General features: G+C 33.6%; 2 protein-coding genes across 2 annotated transcripts; one reads left to right on the top strand and one right to left on the bottom strand.

Moving 5' to 3' along the window:
- Positions 1-4,380, top strand: TRIADDRAFT_59992 (uncharacterized protein; the record flags this gene model as incomplete). Its single annotated transcript, XM_002116048.1, has 15 exons — positions 1-64; positions 217-529; positions 782-971; positions 1,492-1,640; positions 1,764-2,182; positions 2,305-2,424; positions 2,520-2,599; positions 2,682-2,787; positions 2,906-3,041; positions 3,122-3,186; positions 3,265-3,349; positions 3,609-3,696; positions 3,821-3,882; positions 4,017-4,169; positions 4,287-4,380. The coding sequence occupies 15 exons, from the start codon at positions 1-3 to the stop codon at positions 4,378-4,380; spliced, it is 2,124 nt and encodes a 707-aa protein (XP_002116084.1).
- A 4,357-nt stretch (positions 4,381-8,737) lies between these two features.
- Positions 8,738-18,656, bottom strand: TRIADDRAFT_15307 (uncharacterized protein; the record flags this gene model as incomplete). The annotated part of the gene is made up of 4 exons (XM_002115964.1): positions 8,738-8,846; positions 8,989-9,100; positions 17,873-17,987; positions 18,564-18,656. Coding segments are annotated over 4 exons (429 nt in total), but the record flags the coding sequence as incomplete, so codon positions are not given.
- Positions 18,657-19,378: the final 722 nt, after the last annotated feature.

The following is a 19,378-nucleotide window of genomic DNA, read 5'->3' as shown; positions in this document are numbered from 1 at the left end:
ATGAGCAGTGAGACCGTGGTCAAGGCCAGTTTTGGTCGTTGCTTAATAGCTGAAACAATATTAGGTCAGGCTTTAGCTTATTCATACACTAAATGTCTAGAATTGTATATGTATCATCGTAGGTAGAATGCAGTAGTAGCTCGTTGTTAGCAAAATTTTCAATTTTGCATCATCATTTGCAATGGATCTCATGCATCGGTTGTATTACGCTGGTAGGTTATATATGGTGGACTTTTCTACAAGGTATATCACCTACCATTTGGCTCTATCCGTTAGAAGTATTGGGTATTAGTGGTTATGAAGCATTTGCTGTATGTTTATTCTCGCCTATTCTTGTTGGTTTGGGCCCAATTCGACGTCTTGTACACTCTCTGAATGGCTTAATGGTGCTACGATTAATGATGATATTAGCACTGACATCATATGAAGCACCAACAACACTGTCACGTTTGATTGCTTTCTCCATCGGTACTGGAATTGCTATGCTTGCAAGTTGTGGATCATTCTACGCGCAATCAGCTATTGATAGGTATAGTACTGTACAGTAAGCGATGGTACTGGTGACGATGATAGCGATAGCATGCATGGCTCAAATTATAAAAGTCATCTGCTTACTAGCAGTTACTCAGTATAGCATAGATAGAACAAATTTATCAGCTTACAGTAGAACTGAAAGATAAAAAAACGATACCAATAAGTAACCTTGTTTTGTTGAACTTGATCAATACAAGTATTTCATGCTTTCCTTACGTTGGTAAATGTTTACTCGTATTAATTACAGATCTGCAGCCTTTTGGGGTAAAGTATTAGGATTTCTAGCCTTGCATGCTTCACGCGTCTATTTTAAATCACTCATTCCAGCTTTGGCTTATACATCAGCAAGAAATGTTATTATTGCCTTAGGAATTATAGCTACCCTCGATCGACGATCAACAATGACTGTAAATCCCCCTGTCGACCATACGTTAAAGGTATATGGTGCATCCATGCGAACTTCAAAAAATTATTTTATATAATAAATGTATAGCAACTATCCAACGTTAGTAACACTTATAGATCCGCCCCAAAAGCCACTACTCCTAAAGTGAATATCGCATATAAAGTACAAAATATTTCACAAAAATTACTAATATTAGATCTGTGATAGTAAAATAATTTTGGATACGGCAGTATAGCGGATAGTTTGTAAACACTAGCAATTGCTGCATCTAATTGAAGTACGTGATAAAATATCCAATAGTCGATTGCAGACCTAAAATGTGAAGAAATTTTAATAAAAATGTTTAGATAATGACTGTCTTTAGATTCTAATAACGCTTAATTTGTAATTTAATAATTATAACGACACGGTTATGCCAAGTTAGCTGACGCCAAAATAGTAGTACACTTGGAATGAACTATTTTTGCTGTAGAAAAGTTATATATGCTAATACAATTTTAAATTATGCTTATAAACTGATTAATGCAATGTAAATCTCTGTAATACTGTAGCACTCGAGAAAACCATTTTGGCCATTAGTCTCTCTTGGCTATGGATCATTACTATATTTGATACATTGGATCTTTAGTGAAGCATCCCTAGTTGCGCGATGGGGTGTACGTCCGTATCCGGATCATGGACCGCAGCCGTACCCATGGGGGTAAATACTTGATTTCTATTAATTTATTTCTATGTTGATAATACTAAGTGTTGTAGCCATTATAACCATTTACGGCATCCATTTAAGAATATTGAGTATCAATGGCATTCTAATATATTTTAGGGCTTTGGTACTTTTGGCCTTAACCATTGGTGTCCTCCTCTCAACAAAGTTCACTCCCGTAACTTCACCTTCCTTTGCTTGGTTTGGTATCACCTTGCTATGGTGGCTTGTAGGTTGTGCTGCTTTTACCGGACTATATCTGACCTATACCTATGTTGCCTTTGGTGCTGGACTACTTCTTGGAGTTTTTGCCTTTTCTATTTGGCCATACCTATTTGATTTATTAACTCTGTGCCCACCAGCTCGGACATATGGATTATCTCTGGTTACATATCTATGTTTTGTTCTATACACAGTTTGGACTATTGCTTTTAACTTTGTTCCAGGAGGTGAATATACCAGAGAAACTTACCATTACAAAATCATTGCTATTCTGGTCTGCATTGGTTTAACGATAATCCATTACAAATATCCTCAAGGTAAATACACAAACACACACATATCCTATAAACATATAATTCTTTATTGAATATTATACCATGCTGGTTATATTGGTTATATTAAACCATAATTTTATTAAAATGTGGTATCATTACTATAGCCTCATCATCATTGCTAGAAAAGAGTGGAAATAGCTACAGCTGTACAGCTTTTCCAAGTCTTGTTGGAAACGATGGCAAACGATCTCCCTGGACATCCTTTAATAAGAACGTTCACAAAGGTGATCTGAGATAAATGTATTCATTAAATGATATCGACTATTAACTAAAATCAAGTAAAAGTGAACAAATTTCTAATCACATGAACCATTTTCAGGCCTTTTTCTAATCCTCATCGCCTCTCTAATTGGTTTCGGAGCTAGGTATAACCCAACCGCCTACGAAAGACCTTCATTAGTAAGTTGAGATTTTTGTGCCAACTATGTCCTCGCATTCGCAATTTTAAAAATGAATACTTTGCACTTCAATTTTAATACAGAATGAGCCAAAAAGATTTACGGCTATGATATGGAATATACGTTATGGATTCGACAATAATGGTTGGCAAAGCTTTGACAGAATTGTTGACATGATTAATAATACAGGTTTGTGTAATTATAAATACAAAACTACTTCATTAATCTTTTCATAAAAGTCGCAATGACGCATGCATAGTATTTGAACCATATAAACTGATCAAATCCTAATTGCTGCTAACTCTAGGATCCGACTTTGTTGGTTTAATGGAATGTGATTGCGCCCGACCATTTGTTGGAAATAACGACCTAGGGGTATTCTTAGGGGAAAAGTTAGGGATGTATGTGGACTATGGTCCAGCAACTCGAGATCATACATGGGGGTTAGATCTAAATATTAACCAATTTTAATGAAGTCCTACTGCAGCATGTGCTCATATTCGAATTGAAATTTCTTCTGTAGCTCGATGCTGTTATCAAAGTATCCAATTGTTAATTCTGAACATTTTCTATTACCATCACCTCAAGGTAATGCTCATTCGAACTCTAAAAAACATTATAATGTGCGTAGATATTACATTGAGTTTTCGTTGTATTCAAAACTAGGTGAATTAGCGCCAGCTTTAAGATCGACTGTGAATATTTCTGGCGATCTCGTCGATATTGTTGTAACTCATATGGGGAATGATGGGTAAGTCAAAATTGACTCCCGTCCGCTATTTGTTATTTTATCGTGAAATGTAACGTCATGAAGGAAATAACAATATTATTTAGTTTACAATGTATGTGATCCGCAATGATTTTGCGTACCCTATAGAGACGATTTGGATAGAAAACTTCAAGCTGAAAAACTTGCACAAGTTATGAGAAAAAGGTTGTTACATGACGATATTTTAAACGGAATTGAGTAAATAAACGATCTTACATGAATTTATCATATTTTTATATAGTAAATTGCCTGTCGTATTTCTTGGTTATGTAACATCAGCGCCATTCAATCGCGATTATCAACAACTAACCAGGGTTGGAAGGATGAAAGTAAGGCCTTACTTAATTTAACTGCTAATAAACTCATGTAACGCTATAATACAAAATCGTTACTATCATAATACCGGAAATATTACGATTTTCTTTACTAAAATTTATCGTTAATAAAATGCAGGATATTGACTCGACAGACAATGATAGATGGTGCTTATATATTCTTTATCGAGATTTGATAAGGTATGCAGTAAATTAGTTATACTTAGCTATAATTTCACCTTTAATGCTATATAATTGATAGCTATATAATTGATAGATAGTAATATTTCCTGTATCAACTTTTATCAACAATTTAAACTTTTCTCTTGATATAGGCTGGGTTACGCCCGCATTTCCAGGGGTATTATTAGTGATACCGAAGTACAAACTGCCAAATTTGAAATACCATCTTCCGCTAATTATGAAGACAATAGTGAAACTACTCATGATTGCAAGAAAGTTCCAATTGATGCTAGATATCCTACTAGGTAGTATAACTAGTACTTTTATAACATAATCCAGTATACAAATATTGCTTTAATCCAAAACGTGTATTGGGGTGGTCATTGTTAGTGTAGTAACTCATGTTGAATGGTTTAAACTAGATTTGGTGAAGTCTTTCACGGTCATTATTCTGGTATGGATCATCACTACCATATGTCAACGCCAAAGTATTTCTTTAGAAGAGGCAAAAAATAAATAAATGATCTTCAATTACGATTTTAACTTCATGTAATACGTATTTGGCATAGAGAGCTCTCTACCATTATAGGTAAAATTGATCTCAGAGATTACTCTACTAATAAAATAATTAAAAATTTTAAATTTATTGTAGTCTTTGTCAATATCATAAGATTTGTTCAACAATTATTAGGATATTATCAACTTATGGTTAGTACAACTTATTGATTTTATAATTTTTGACTCCTTTTTCCTGAAAGTCGTGAATGAATTGATGAAATGCTAAATTATGAATGGTATTATATACTCATATCTTGAGTACTTTTTCGTCAATTGTTGAATGATATATTTTTATGAAAAATTGAAAACTATGGTTAGGCTAACAAACAATGCTATAGTATCGATATCGCCAATGCTAACTATACATGACATATAATACAATTAACTTTTACAACAATTGTACCTAGTTCGGTTTGAATATCCAGTCATACAATCTTAGCAAATAAAGCTGTTGTGTAATTTTATGTGGAAAGTTTTATAATTGTAATACATTCAGAGAAGAGATGATAATTTTTGTCCTTTCAGTGTAACTTGACGCAATATTAGACTATTAACAATTAATGATCTTTCATTTTTATTCTGTTTGCAATTTCAAACCCCTTACGGCTAATGCCAATGATACGGCAAAGCATGTGTAATTTCCGTGCAGTACAGTATTTACAGTCAATTAATTGGCAACAGTTATACACGAGCAACACGCGCGCTTTACTGTTTTAACTAGATGCTCTATGTCCACTTTAATTCTAAGTAGAAAAGCACCATTGCAAACGTGCAGTAGTTGACATTCGTAAAATATTGGATTTTTTCGGTGATTATTAATGGAGCAAATTTGAGGTTGAAGCACTTTCATTAACAGTTGCAAACTATGGCCATTTTTTATTTTCATCTTAAGCAAAAGGTGTAAAAAATAGACCTTAAAAATTATTTCAATTATAAATTGATAATTAAATCCATTAATTCATTGTATACCAAAAAGAAGTTTGCAAAATTTTTTTGTTACAATCTAGAAAGGATGCAATTAATTTGTCTAAACTTTGTAACGAAACAAATAAGATTGATAGCAAGCCATTTGTACAATATAACAATAACTTTCAGTTATAGTACATTATAGGAATTGTATATCTAAACGTTGACCAAAGTGAAATGGTGCAGTCACGGATGAAGAAGTAAACAACTAATAAATCTTTGAATTAACCCGTTCTTTTAGTTAAACCAATATTTTTTCTTCTTAAAATAAAGCACCTATACTTAACAAGTGTTGGTGAAATGTTTATAGCGTAACAGCTAATAATCAAAATTGTACATTGAGAATTAGTCACCATAAATTATTAAATAGGTCTCATTTTCCATTACAACAATTTTAATTTGAGTTGTTTTCGCAGGTACGGTAATAACTCGACAAAATGCAACTGATATACCTATATCAGCAACAAAGTACCTCAATCACGCGCACAACTTACTCCTAGTTACAATATCATAGTGGATAAGTGCCACTTGCGTTAGTAAATAACGTGATGAATGATAATAACTTAAATAATTATAAAGATTACAAGTATGAACAATAAATGATAGTATTGTGACCGCGTTATAAGATTAGCCAATAATTTGCTGTCATAGAATTAGTTGGAAATATAAAAAAAGAAGACGAAAATCTTTACATCAGCAAGTAGCAAATTATTGCAAAATATATTGATGTACGCTTTAAATTGTTATATTCATCACATATAGTTTGTAGTGTTAACAACTATGATGACTTAAAAATTTTATTAAAGCCCTTCTTTTTCTTTTTCTTTTTCTCTGAAGTACTACTATCAGTAGCGAATGACTTTACACTTTCATTATCATCTTCTAATACACTATTAACGCGTCTATTTTTTAATGATTTCCCATTATCATTTGTAGCATTGTGCGTATCATTGCCCTGTCCAGGCTGTCTATGTTTGCTAGAAATTAAAAATGATTCCTGTGATCCTGAATGTGGTAAATGACTGGTACGATTATGATGGTCTAATTTTTCATCATGGATTACCGAGTTTGGCCGATTTACTGTATTCGATGAATGGCCCCTAGATGTTAGTGGTAGAGACGCCGCCAATAAATCTTTACTTTTTTCGTTTTTATATATTTCATTATCGCGCTCTAATTTAGTCTCTGTTTTAGCTTTTACTAAATCTGTCAATTCATTTTGTGAAGCACCACTTGAACCGGAGCTAAATGAGCCAGAATTTACATATTGTAACTTTGCAACATAGTCATCAGTATATTTGCTGCTATAGCTATCTTTACTTTGCGATAAGCGGTTAAAATCATTAAAGCGATCTTTAACTAGTACGGTTGAATCATCACGGATGCGAAATCCACAAATTAACTCAATTTCATCCCATCGCTTCGATTTTTCTTCAACAGAAATTTTGTAGTCATTCAAGGCTTTCCTAAAAATTTTTATAATTAAGATACATTATTGATAAGATAATCTGCCATTAAACAGGCACTATTATCGTTCATGAGAACGATACAAATACAATACATGAGAACATTATGGTAATATTGTTCTCTCCTTCTCAATACAATGTATCGTTCTCATCTCATTATCGTTCTTACAGGCGATATTCTTAATTATGAGGACGATACTAAATTAATTAATTGTTAAGTATAATGGTATTCTTTAAGATAAGCTCATAATCTACACATTTATAAATACTTATAGAAGGATACTCTAGAAATTATAACGCACGGCTTATACCTACACATACATATAATCTACGTATCCTATTGTTATCATTATTGCTAAATATACCTGGCAGATAATATTTTACGTTCAATGTCGTTCATTTGATTGCCATGAACAGCACGCACTGTTCCAAGTAGTGCCATTCGTTTTTTATACATTTTTTGTATTTTCTCGGACTAATCGTTGAATCGTTGAAAATTAATTAGTAGCATTACTAAAATGGCAAATACACTAGTACTAGTTACACTATGCTCTAATGGCAGCCTTGACTGATTTTAAAATTGTATATCATAGGTGTAGTACTGTAAAAATGACATCGGTAGGGATAACTTTACTATATCTCTACAAATGAAATAACTAGAACAGACACTTACTTCTTCTACAGTTAGCTGGAGTTGTTGGTTAGTCGATGCTTCCAATCCGTCATAATAACGCTCTTCAATATCATAACTTTTTCGCAGCAATTCTTTAAGTCTAGCAGGAGCATTCCATGATTTCCATTCCAGTTCTTTCTCTACATTTTCCAATGCTTCACGAACCTATTAAACAACATCAATACTTAAAATGTTAATAACATAAGTAGCTATGAGAAATTTAACAGAAAACTTTATTCATAATCTTGATCAATAAAATTAATTATGATTTACAGTTAGTATAAATGGCTAATCATACCTGTTCCAGTTCTTTTTCAGCAAGCATAAGTTTAACCTTATGTTCTTCAGAATGTTCTCGTTCTTCTTTCAACCGTGTTGCTTCCGCCTAAAATGAAACATCTTAGTATTATTATGCAGCCTATTGTAGGAATAGGATAGGATAATATAAATTTTTATATACATAAAAGTCGTTTTACATGAATAGAGTATAATAAAACGGTACTTAATATCGAAACTTCTTTCCCATATTATTGTAATCTTATGTAAATATGCTAATACATTTTACCAAGTTTTTTCAATATTTTGAAAAGGAAACAGTTTCATCGTTAACTATCTTACGTAACTAACAGTTACAAGATGTACACACTAAACTCTGCTTTAAGGTAAATTGGCTAGGATAAATTACCTTTGCGTTATCTACTTCGGTTTTTAAGCGATTTTCCATATTTCTCTTCTCAGCTAGAATATGTTGCTGCTGTTCATTAGCTTGATTAAGCCTATAGAACAAATTATCAGTACAGCAAGATAACTACTTAGGTATTTGAAATTTATATCATCAAGAAACCAACTAATTTATTAATATAAAAAAAGTGATTTTGTGATAATAGTTTACTTGTTTAAAGTATCACGATGTCGCGTTTCAGCATCTTGTAAAGATTCTACATCCATTAACATCTTTTGCATGCGCTCTCTTTGTTTCCTAACTTTTCTTTGTTGTACATTAGAATAAATTACTGCAATGATAACTGCCAAGAGAGATATGGTAACAATACCATCTTTAATTAGGTTAGATCCTAATGGTAAAGAAGACATAATACCCATATACGATTAATTATTATTTAATAGAGCGGTTTACATAACTCACTGTTAAAGAAAAGTTTATATTTGTGCAATAACTATTGTCATAATTGAATTTAAAATTACCTGATGGTGGTCCGAATAAAACGACATCCATAGCACGAAGGGTAATTTTTTGACGATGATGTAAATCTTTTATTCCCAATATCGACGTAATTATACTATGATGATTTGTAGCTAGCCTATAGGAAAGTTCCAAATGATGAAGAGGTGTTTTCAGATCGACAAATATCTACTATTTAATTTTTAGAGTCTAGCAATGTACAAGTACTATACGCGTTTATTCCCATTTTTATCTACATATATACGATATCAATAACTCACGCTGGTAAATGGCTACCATTAATTCGTTTTTCTTCAAAAATATTGGAATATTCCGGTAGACCAATTGACCATTCAAGCCAAAAGATAACATCATCGCTTGACCAGTTTCGTGCTGAAAAGAATAAAATCAGTCTTATTGAATACCATAGTAGCTACCACAGTGTTATTTTTACTAGTTTATTAAGTAAAAGCTGCGAAATAAGCCAGTATCTAATATTCATACGCAAGCAATATCTCATAAAAATAATAATAAATATAATATAAGCAAAACTAGAATAGCAAATGGAAATAGCCATATCTCATAACAATAAGAATAAGTATAATATGAGCAAAACTAGAATAGCGAATGGAAATATGTCGTTATGCTAACCAATAGAGTAAAACTACTACAGTATTGCCTTTCCAAGTTAATTAAGTAAGAACTGCAAAAGAAACCAATATTCAATGTTCATATACCAGTAAGATCCGATATAAAATAGATATAATATGGACTGAACTGGAATAGCCAATGGAAATAGGTCGTTATACTACCCAATAAAGTAAAACCACAATAGTACTGCTTTACAAGTGGATTAATTAAGTAAGAAGTGCGAAATAAACTAAATCCCATGTTATACAAGTAATATCCAATATAAAAATAGATATAATCTAAAGTGAAGTAGAGTAAAGAATTGAGATACTTTATTATGCTATCCAATAGCGTAAAGCTATGTAGCATAAAAAGTTACTTAATTGTTAATATTTTTAGTTCCTTGACATCAATAGATAAGACAGCATTGTAATAGTAGTATAAAAGCATGGTCTACCATTGACTACATAAGGCGGTATTGCATTTTTAAATTGAATTTAATAACTCAAAGCTATGTTAATGATAACGGGAATTACCAGCAAAAAACGAGATCTTCCCATACTAAGATAAATTACTAGTTAAGTTGATGTACTTTCATTTCACTTGATGGGAAATAATTGTCCTCTATCTCTATTTATGTCTACCCAATATTTGAATCATCTCTTGCGTAAATGCTTTAAAACTGATTTTTTTTTTTATCTCCAACTTAATAAAAGTAACAATTTACATATGTATAACACTGTACTTGTTAAGAGTAGAAATTGAGGGATGATTAATTATTTAATTTAATTATTCTAATTATTATTCCAAAATTTCGATTCCTTCCTACTAGACTATATAAACTAACACTTTTCCCTACCATTCCTACGATAGTATACCAAAAGCAGAATCATGATTTTATCTTTTAGAATTGATTCAATTTGCATGGAAGAGCGTGGACACAATACTTTCGTCAATCTCGTCTGCAAAAATCATTTTGTCTTTCTACAGTGGATTCATTTGGTTCATTATTATCTCATTTTAGTAGTCGATCATTTTACAGTGCAATATGCCTGTATGTGTCATCTAGAGTAGCACAAGAAATTTATCTGCAGTATAGCATAGGTATATTTAATGTGCCATCCTTTCCTAGTACTTAATTCAGTCACTAACTGATTCTTAACCTGTCATGGATAAAAGTTAACGTTATCCAAAATGCGATAATGCATTCCCTAGCGCTCGTTTTCTTATCCATGGAAAAGACAGCGAGCGAGATTGCCAACAATTACGAATACTTTTTATACGCTTGATATTGGCAACATGATCACTAGAAGAGATTAACGATAGACAGATGGAGCACTATTTGGAATAGTTTATACAATTTAGATATGGCTGACTGAGACTGCTGGAATTACGGTAGCAAAATTCTATTTCCATAGACAATGACCCATCGATGCTACTATCTTAACAGTATCTAGATTATGTCTAAGCAAATGATCCATTTTAGAAGAAAATGATACAACGTTTAGTCTAATGTTGTCCAAAAAATGTCTATTTATCCTTTAATTTCCAGAGGCAAGGGTCAGTTACGTCTATGTAACTGCTATTTTCACAATTAATTATGCAATATTAAGTCTAATTTAATGTCTATTTGTCATTCGGTTAACCCCACTGTAACCGCTAAATCATCTTTTCATCATCCATTAAAGTTTCACTATATCCAGATTACATCTAAGTAAGTGATCCTTTTTAGAATCAATCATACAGCATTAAGTCTAATGAAGTCTAGTGTGCATTAATCATTTTATTTCCGAAGGCAATGACCCATTGTACCCACTAAGTCATGATTCTATCATCCACTGCAATTTCAAAAGTATGCAAATTATGTCAGAAGAACTGAGACTTTTAATAATAAATCATGATATAACTTTGAGTCTAATGTCTTTGATCACTTTTATTGGTAAAGGCAATAACCCATTGAGAGTATATACCCACTAAGTCATGATTCTATCATCCACTGCAATTTTAAAAGTATGCAGATTATGTCAAAGTAACTGAGATTTTCTATAAGAAATCATGTAACATGGAGTCTAATGTCTTTTGTCATTCTATTAGCAAAGGCAATAACCTATTAAGAGTATGTAGCCACTAAATCTTATTTTCATCATCTATCCAAGTTTGAAAAGTATCCAAAATATGCCTATGGAACTGATACTTTCCCAATTAAATTATGCACAACGTTGTTCAATGCCTATTTATTATGTTGATCCATGATTGACGTGGTTTGATATATGTATTATTTATTTTTCGACTTGTTTCTTTTTACTCTTTTATATTGGAATTATTATTTTCACTTGGTAAAATAATAATAAATGATGTCAGCGATCGTCGAACTGTTCTATTCCCCTCCCTATCGTGAAAATCATGACTATGTTGACTTTTGTTGCATGAAATTTGCCCCTTATGATGTTGAGAGATAGAACTATCTTTTGACTAATCGATGCTTTGTAAGCATAGCGTACACAAGTTCAAATCCAATTCCATTACAATTCCCATGTTGATAGACAGAATAACATCCATGATTGTTGTTTCAATGACATAGAATCGATACGATCAATCTTGTGATGGATAAACGATATAAAAAGTTACGCTTATAGCTTATCATGTTGTATGATTATGGCCCCAATGTCATTGGACTCCATTATAACAGTATTATAGAAGACAATCTTCATTAACGCAAAGTAATCATGTCATGAAAGCATGAAAGAAAAATAACCATTGCAAAACTAGGAGTAAAATAATCCAAAGTGATCGATTGCTACTATCCTTGTATAGTCCTACTATCGATTTCTATTGTCGATGGATACTTTGCAATGTAATAGAATCAATTCGTCTAGTTTATAGCATTTTTAAAATGAATTCCAACTCAGTTCATGGAGGTATCCAATCGATCGCTTAGTCTACAGAAAGTACGGCTATACCCCTTCCCCTTCCATCATGGACTTGTCCTTCTCTACTGGTAGCAAAGGTAAAGTTGTCATCATTTTATTCATAGCGGCCGACTTATTTTTTCCATCATGGATTTGTCCTTCTCTACTGGTAGCAAAAGTAAAGTTGTTATCATTCTATTCATAACGACTGATTAAAGTCTTCCATCTTATGGAATTGTCGACTATTTTCTCTACTGGTAGCGAAAGTAAAGTTATTGTCATTCTTTTCATAGCGACCGATTCATTTCTTCCAACATGGACTTGTCCACTATTTCCTCTACTGGTAGCGAAAGTAAAGCTAGTGTCTTTCTACTCGTAACAACCGATTTATTTCCGCCAACATAGATGGATTTAGTTTACTGAATGATTAGCATTCCCCTTTGATGATAGACTTGTACAATATTGTTCTCTACTCGTAGCCAAAATAAAGTTATTGTCCATTCTATTAGTAGCAATCAGCTTACTTCCGTGAACATCGATGAATTCAATCAAGTGGAGAATGCACATTCCCTTTTTATCATGGACGTGTCCAATAGTCGTTTTCTCTACCAGTAGCGAAAGCAAAATGTTTACTCTACTCATAGCAATCCATTTCTTTCCGCAATCATGGATGAATTCGTTTTATTCAATATTCTCTCTAACGCTAGCGCAAGTCAAGTTATAATCAAATTATTCTTAACAATTCATTTATTTCCGTAAGAGAGCGCCATTAAATTGTTTTTTTCCCTTTCGTCCCCAGTAAATTATTTCAATGCCCTACGTACACGTTTGTCTCCATGACGGTGTCGATGATTTGAAGGAAATAGAATCCATGTGTTGTAAAACGACAGGTGATGGAAATTAATTTAAAACCATCTACAGATGGTATCGGAGAAAGGGAGGTAAAACAAAGAAATTCTGCATTGATTAATTTAATATGAAAGCGTAATATTGTAATCCAATGGTGGAGAATTGTCCCATGGAATACAGTCTTGGGATGTTGACAAGGTGATTTTCTTTCTTAATGAGGAAATGATAAAGATCTCAGCTTGGGTCAATACCTTGTATTTGATTAATTATTGAACATAGGGCAGGTATACTTGATTAAAATGGGAGATGATATTCTGCACCTGAATTTCGGTTGCCTGGAAAGAGTGTAATTTATAGACTCCAATATTGACTCTTTCTTGAAAGATCAATTCTTTTTAGAAACGAGTACAATAAAATATTGACATTGGACGATATGACAAGTTTGCCTGTTTTTCCCCTCTCCATAGTCGCCACAACTACTTGATCTCTTCATGGAGTTACTAATATCTAGAATTCATAGTAATCGAGTTCATGATTTGAAGATTTTACGCTATGGTCAATACAAATCACGAATGTAAATTAGATACGCGTAGTTTCTCTTAATGACAGCGGATCATATTGTATCTGGTTAAGTTAGATATGATTTATTAAATGTCCATAGTTTCCTGAAGACCTTCACCATCATGATGTTGTACAATGATGACTAATTCCATTGCACATTCATAGCCATGACATCTGGAATGTTTTCCACTAAGTAGGTTATCGAACCTTTTAATGGTCAATATTCTTACATACTTAAGAATCAGAAGCATTCAACATAGGTCTAATTATTCATCGAAAGGCTAATCGTTTGTCATTGAATCCTATCTTCAAGCATAACATGATGATGATGTTGATGCAATGTCATCCAATATCGTATGGACTTGCTATGCAAAAGGAGGCTAACCAAGTAGGATCCTTCAAAAGTAAACGTGTTGTAGAGATCATAAAGTCTTTGATCATTTTAAACCCACCCAATTCAAGTTGCAATGCAATCAATATCGTCAGTAAGGATAGAACTAGGGTGGAAAAATAGGAAAGTAGTAGAGCCTCTTTCAAGCAGGGACTACGAAAGAGTAGTCCATGTTTCAAGGATCAAACGCCATCGCTAAGGGTTCTAAAATAAGATTGCAACTAGGGAGGAAAATATCAAAGTCGATGAACCTCTTTCAAGCAGGGACTACGAAAGCGTAATCCTTGTTGCAATGATCAAACGCCATCGCTAAGGATTCTAAAATAACTTTGCAACTAGGGAGGAAAATATCAAAGTCGATGAACCTCTTTCAAGCAGAGACTACGAAAGAGTAATCCGTGTTTCAAGGATCAAACGCCATAGCTAAGGATTCTAAAATAACTTTGCAACTAGGGAGGAAAATATCAAAGTCGATGAACCTCTTTCAAGCAGGGACTACGAAAGCGTAATCCTTGTTTCAAGGATCAAACGCCATAGCTAAGGATTCTAAAATAAGTTTGCAACTAGAGAGGAAAATATCAAAGTAGTTGAACCTTTTTCAAGCATCGAACGCCATCGCTTAGGACTAGCGAAATGGAGCGCTTTATTCAAAAGCAATTGCAATTAAAGTCATTACGAATATTAAGTTTAGTGAAGGAATCGTCGACATTTTTGTAGGACATTATTTTGCACTTGATACTGTAGCCAGGGAAGGAAGGCATCTATCTTTTCTAGCCATGTACAAGTATGTGCGTGTCGAGTTGTTATTTTGATAAAATAATTATCATCATTCATTAATTGACTGTAAGTCGTTGATGAATACTGCAGTGTCACAGTCTGTCCATAATCCTGATCAAATTAGGGTTTAGGGTACCCTTTTCATTATTGAATTTTTGGTCATTAGAATAGTTAGCCTCATTCTTTCCTTGACAACTTGATAGTCAAGTTGATGATGTCCAATTTTATTGGACATCATCGATAGAATAGAATGGATGAGTAAAGATGGCGATTATCTCTTGCATATTTATCGCTTTAAGGATAAACAATTCTCACATCATCATCTGTAATCTCCATAAGATAGCAAAAGCAATGTTGGACAAGGTGATGATTATTGTAAACATAAGAAGAAGAGAAAATGAAGACGAATAAGAGAAGATTGAGTTTTATATTACCCACTACAAATGTGTTGGTGCAATGTAAACTGGAGATACTCTTCATATTCATTCTCCCCTTATGTAAAAACACCATGAGTTGGTTTTCTGTTTTTCAGGCCAGTAAACTCCATCTAGTTTACAATTAAGTAGAGCAAGATATCCATCAAGCTTGCTATGGCATTTTTGTTGAATTGATATAGTACTGTACGTTCAGAATGATCTCTTCCATTTCCAATCAGGTGCAATATTATCATCATTTTCCGATTCGAGATACAATTATCTCTTTTGATCTATCTACTACCTCCAATCGGAAATTCAACATCATCTTGTGTATCTGTTAACGGGAGATGAAAACTTTCTCATCTCTGGCATCTCCAATCGGAGATTCAATATTATCTCTCTACTAATGGAAGATTCAAAAAATCACTTCTTCTCTCTCTCCAATCGGACATGAAAGTACTGTAGTTAACCTGGCAATTTGTCGTCCATTTATGAATGGACAAATTTAAAGAGGTTAATCTGCTGTTGTAAATTAGCTTGAAGACACATAGACGTACTGTAGGTCGACAGAGACAATTTGATCTCCATCATCCCCCCTGCTACTGTTTTAACTGTGGATAATGTAGAGAGTTGGAAGACAAAGTACTTTTGTTATCGTCCTGTTTGTCATAAGGTGATTTAACACAAATGAAATTCTTGAGCACAGTTGGTTATTGACATGTTCAATTTCCTGTTTAACTTTGTCCTTCAAACCGACTCTTTCTTCCAACATTGCAAAAGGATGCGAGTAAAAAAGATAAAACAAAATACAATATTGTAATTCAAGTCAATGAAAATAAAAATAAAAACCATTGCATTGTATCAATAAGGTCTAATGTGAAAAGCTATCGGGTTCATGTTCTTTTTTTCCTTTTTTTTTTAATATACAGTATAAATATATATACTATACATTGCTATTAACGTTGTAACCTTGTCCACACATTGGGAATTTTTTAAGCGAAAAGGTTTATGTCTGCCACTTTGTAAAATATCGATCAAGAGCAAAAATAATCAACAGGAAATAAATGCCATGGAACAAAACTAATGAGAGATTTTATTGACACTGGAAGGGTAGTCAAGAGGAAAAGAAAGCAGTTGGGTGCATGTTATGATATTGCATGATGATCAATTGGATTGAACATTAAAAGTAATCAATAGCCTAAGTTGGCATCTCTGTTTTTTTGCAATACAAGGGCAATTCAATTCCATTTATAACATGTGGACGCTATGGATTAGTCCAATGATGATGTCGGGGGTATACTGTAGAAAATTAGGGTTAATCTGGACAGCCATTGAAAAGATGAGAGAAAAGCCGCAAAATGGGCTGGTGTTGAGATACAACATGATTATCGTCAAGGATATCCCGTACTTGATGGACATCATCAACTCGTTCGGGGTACATTATCAAAGTAATTCAGTATTCGTGATAACTATTTAGAATTGTTATCAATAGCATCTTTGACAACATTTCATCATGACTTGGAAAGGTTTGATCAAGAGAAATGTTTTTTTTTTTCCCCCTCTTCGGAGGGTAATGGAAGGTTGCAAGGGAATCCATCTAATATTTTGGAAATTTCACCATCAGCAGCAAATCACAGTAATCCCATTATGAACTCATCCATCCAATGGAAACTGTATCGAAACTAGGCCATCATTTGCCCCACTCTTCAAGAGAAAGGATAATTGTTATCATTCTACCGATGCTTTACAACAAACACTCTTGGCAGGCAAAATAAGAATTGAAATGGTATGGTCCAAATTTATTCATGCATCAACATGGCCTAGCCGCCTAGTGCAGGAATTCAATCACAGACACTACACTAACTACTATCCAAGTTGCCACTTTGTAATCGTTGTTGTTGTCGTTACTATTGTCCAATAAATATACAGTAATATCCATAGGTGCCGAAATGATTATGAACAAGGACTAGCATCAATTGCTTTCAAATAATGTTCAATTGTAATCATGGACATTCTACGCTTCTACTTGCGGTATGGAGCAAAAATAAAGAAAAAAGAAAATCAAAAAAGTTCAAGTTAAGATTGAACTCGTAGTAACGACAAAAGTCGTTTTGACGAGCTTTGTAAAATCAAAATGATCAAACGGATTAGCCTGAACAATCTCATAATCAATCTTATTGCTATTAGCAATAGGCAGTTCAAGTGGAAGGATGGATGCTTGCTTGATAAATTAGGTGAGGGGGGATAGGGGAAAGAACTACGATAAACGTATTGGATATTGTTTTGAATGAAACGACAATCATCACTTACTGTAGACTCGTCTTGTTCAAGCTGTATTCTAGTTAATCGTAGATCATTTGATGATTAATGTACGATCAAGAATAATGGATAGAAACGATGCTAGCAATGATTTTCAAGAATGAATCAATCACTAGCAGTAGAAATGATACCCTCTATCGTATTAACAAGATCAATAATCGCCAAACGATCACTGGAAAATAGGATAGTATCCACTGGTTGGATTAAACAACTAGTCATAATCATATTCCAAAGGATGGATAGGATCGACATGAAAGCTTGCATGACAATTAATGCATTGTAAATTGTTGTACCGTCGTTCATTGAATCTTACCTTCATTTTTAGTCCAAGAATTCCATAAATCTTCAACCGAGATAAATTTATCATTGGCATGCAATGTTTCTTCTCGATCATGGTCATTTTGCAAGTGTAATTCTTGGCGTAGAAACTATTGGATGATATAGATGACCAAGAGGAAAATTAACAAGAGCAGAAATTGTGCCCAATACACATACTGGATAATGATGATGATTATCGGTCAAGTGATGATAACCATGATGTTGTATTTTTAATCATCATTTGTAATGTTGGTTAGACGGATGCAAATTGAGTTTATAATAGAAAATACACCTCGTTAACGAGAGGTTGTGAGCGAGCAATTGATTTTTAGAATTTAATTACGCTAACATTGATTTTGATTAAAATAGAATTAGCAAACTAGTGTATTGTGTCAAAACGAGCAAATGGCGGTTGCATTCGATTTGAGCAACAATGATGATGATTTGGACGAGTGGAAATAAGGTGGTGTTAAAATCGATTGGCTAAGCAGATTGAACAAATTATTATTTGCAATGGCTTGGCATGGAATAGAAATACGATATTATAGCCAAGATTCTGCCCTATTATTACTCCATCATCAAGGTCAAAATGGGTGTATTGATTGACGTATTGACTACTAATATCATGGGAGGCTAGCGTCAACATGATGACTGTCATGATAGAAAGGGAAAGAAAGATTGCTTACCTCTTGTGTTTCGTTAATATCGACATTACCACTACGATCATCATCTAAATGGGCATGAATGGCGACAATGGCCTCAAATGTGCCTCGATCTTTGACATCTTTGGCTTGATCTAGGGGGGAAAAAAATGGGAAAAGAAATGAAACCATTTTCTACACACACAATGTAAAATGACAGAAAGCCATTGCAAAAGGCATCTCGTGGAAATGATAGCCATTGATGTTCGCTAAATATTCAATCAAGACAACATGAGCAACAACGATGGATACTGTAGGAGAGGTGGAGAGAAGAAATATGATTTCATTGCTTGTTTGCAGTTATTGAATTGCAAGCGATTTACGCGGCTACGAATGGATTGCATTAGGATGGTGTAGCCCTTCGAAAGTGGACGAGAGACCGATTGATTGATTGGCCAAGTCCTGTCTCTCTCGGATAGGACCATCGCTAACGCTAGAATTGTATGTCTTGTAGAGTGAAGATAAAGCAATGCAAATGGAGGTAAAGACGACAACATGCAATGGATGAGGAGAGGATTGCCTAGATCGGTCGACCGATATGAATGTTCGGCATTGAGTAAACAATCCTCCTTGTTGATGATGAGAGTTTTGTATGTGTATGTGACTATGTGGTGTATTTGGATGGGCAACAAGAATGGCAAATCAATTTATGCTATTTACCTGTCGCTTTCTTCTTCTTGATTTGCCCATCGTTACAATCGACGATACTAGCCATCATCAAGACGATGGCTAGAAGAAAGCAAAGGAAAGACAAGTGGTTGGCCATTTTTTTTCCCCCTCTCTCTATTGGACTTGGAGTA

The sequence above is a fragment of the Trichoplax adhaerens genome, genomic scaffold (assembly GCF_000150275.1).
Source record: "Trichoplax adhaerens TRIADscaffold_13 genomic scaffold, whole genome shotgun sequence".
Lineage (NCBI taxonomy): Eukaryota > Metazoa > Placozoa > Uniplacotomia > Trichoplacea > Trichoplacidae > Trichoplax > Trichoplax adhaerens.
Note: the sequence above shows the minus strand (reverse complement) of the source record. Positions and strands in the feature narration are given on the sequence as shown.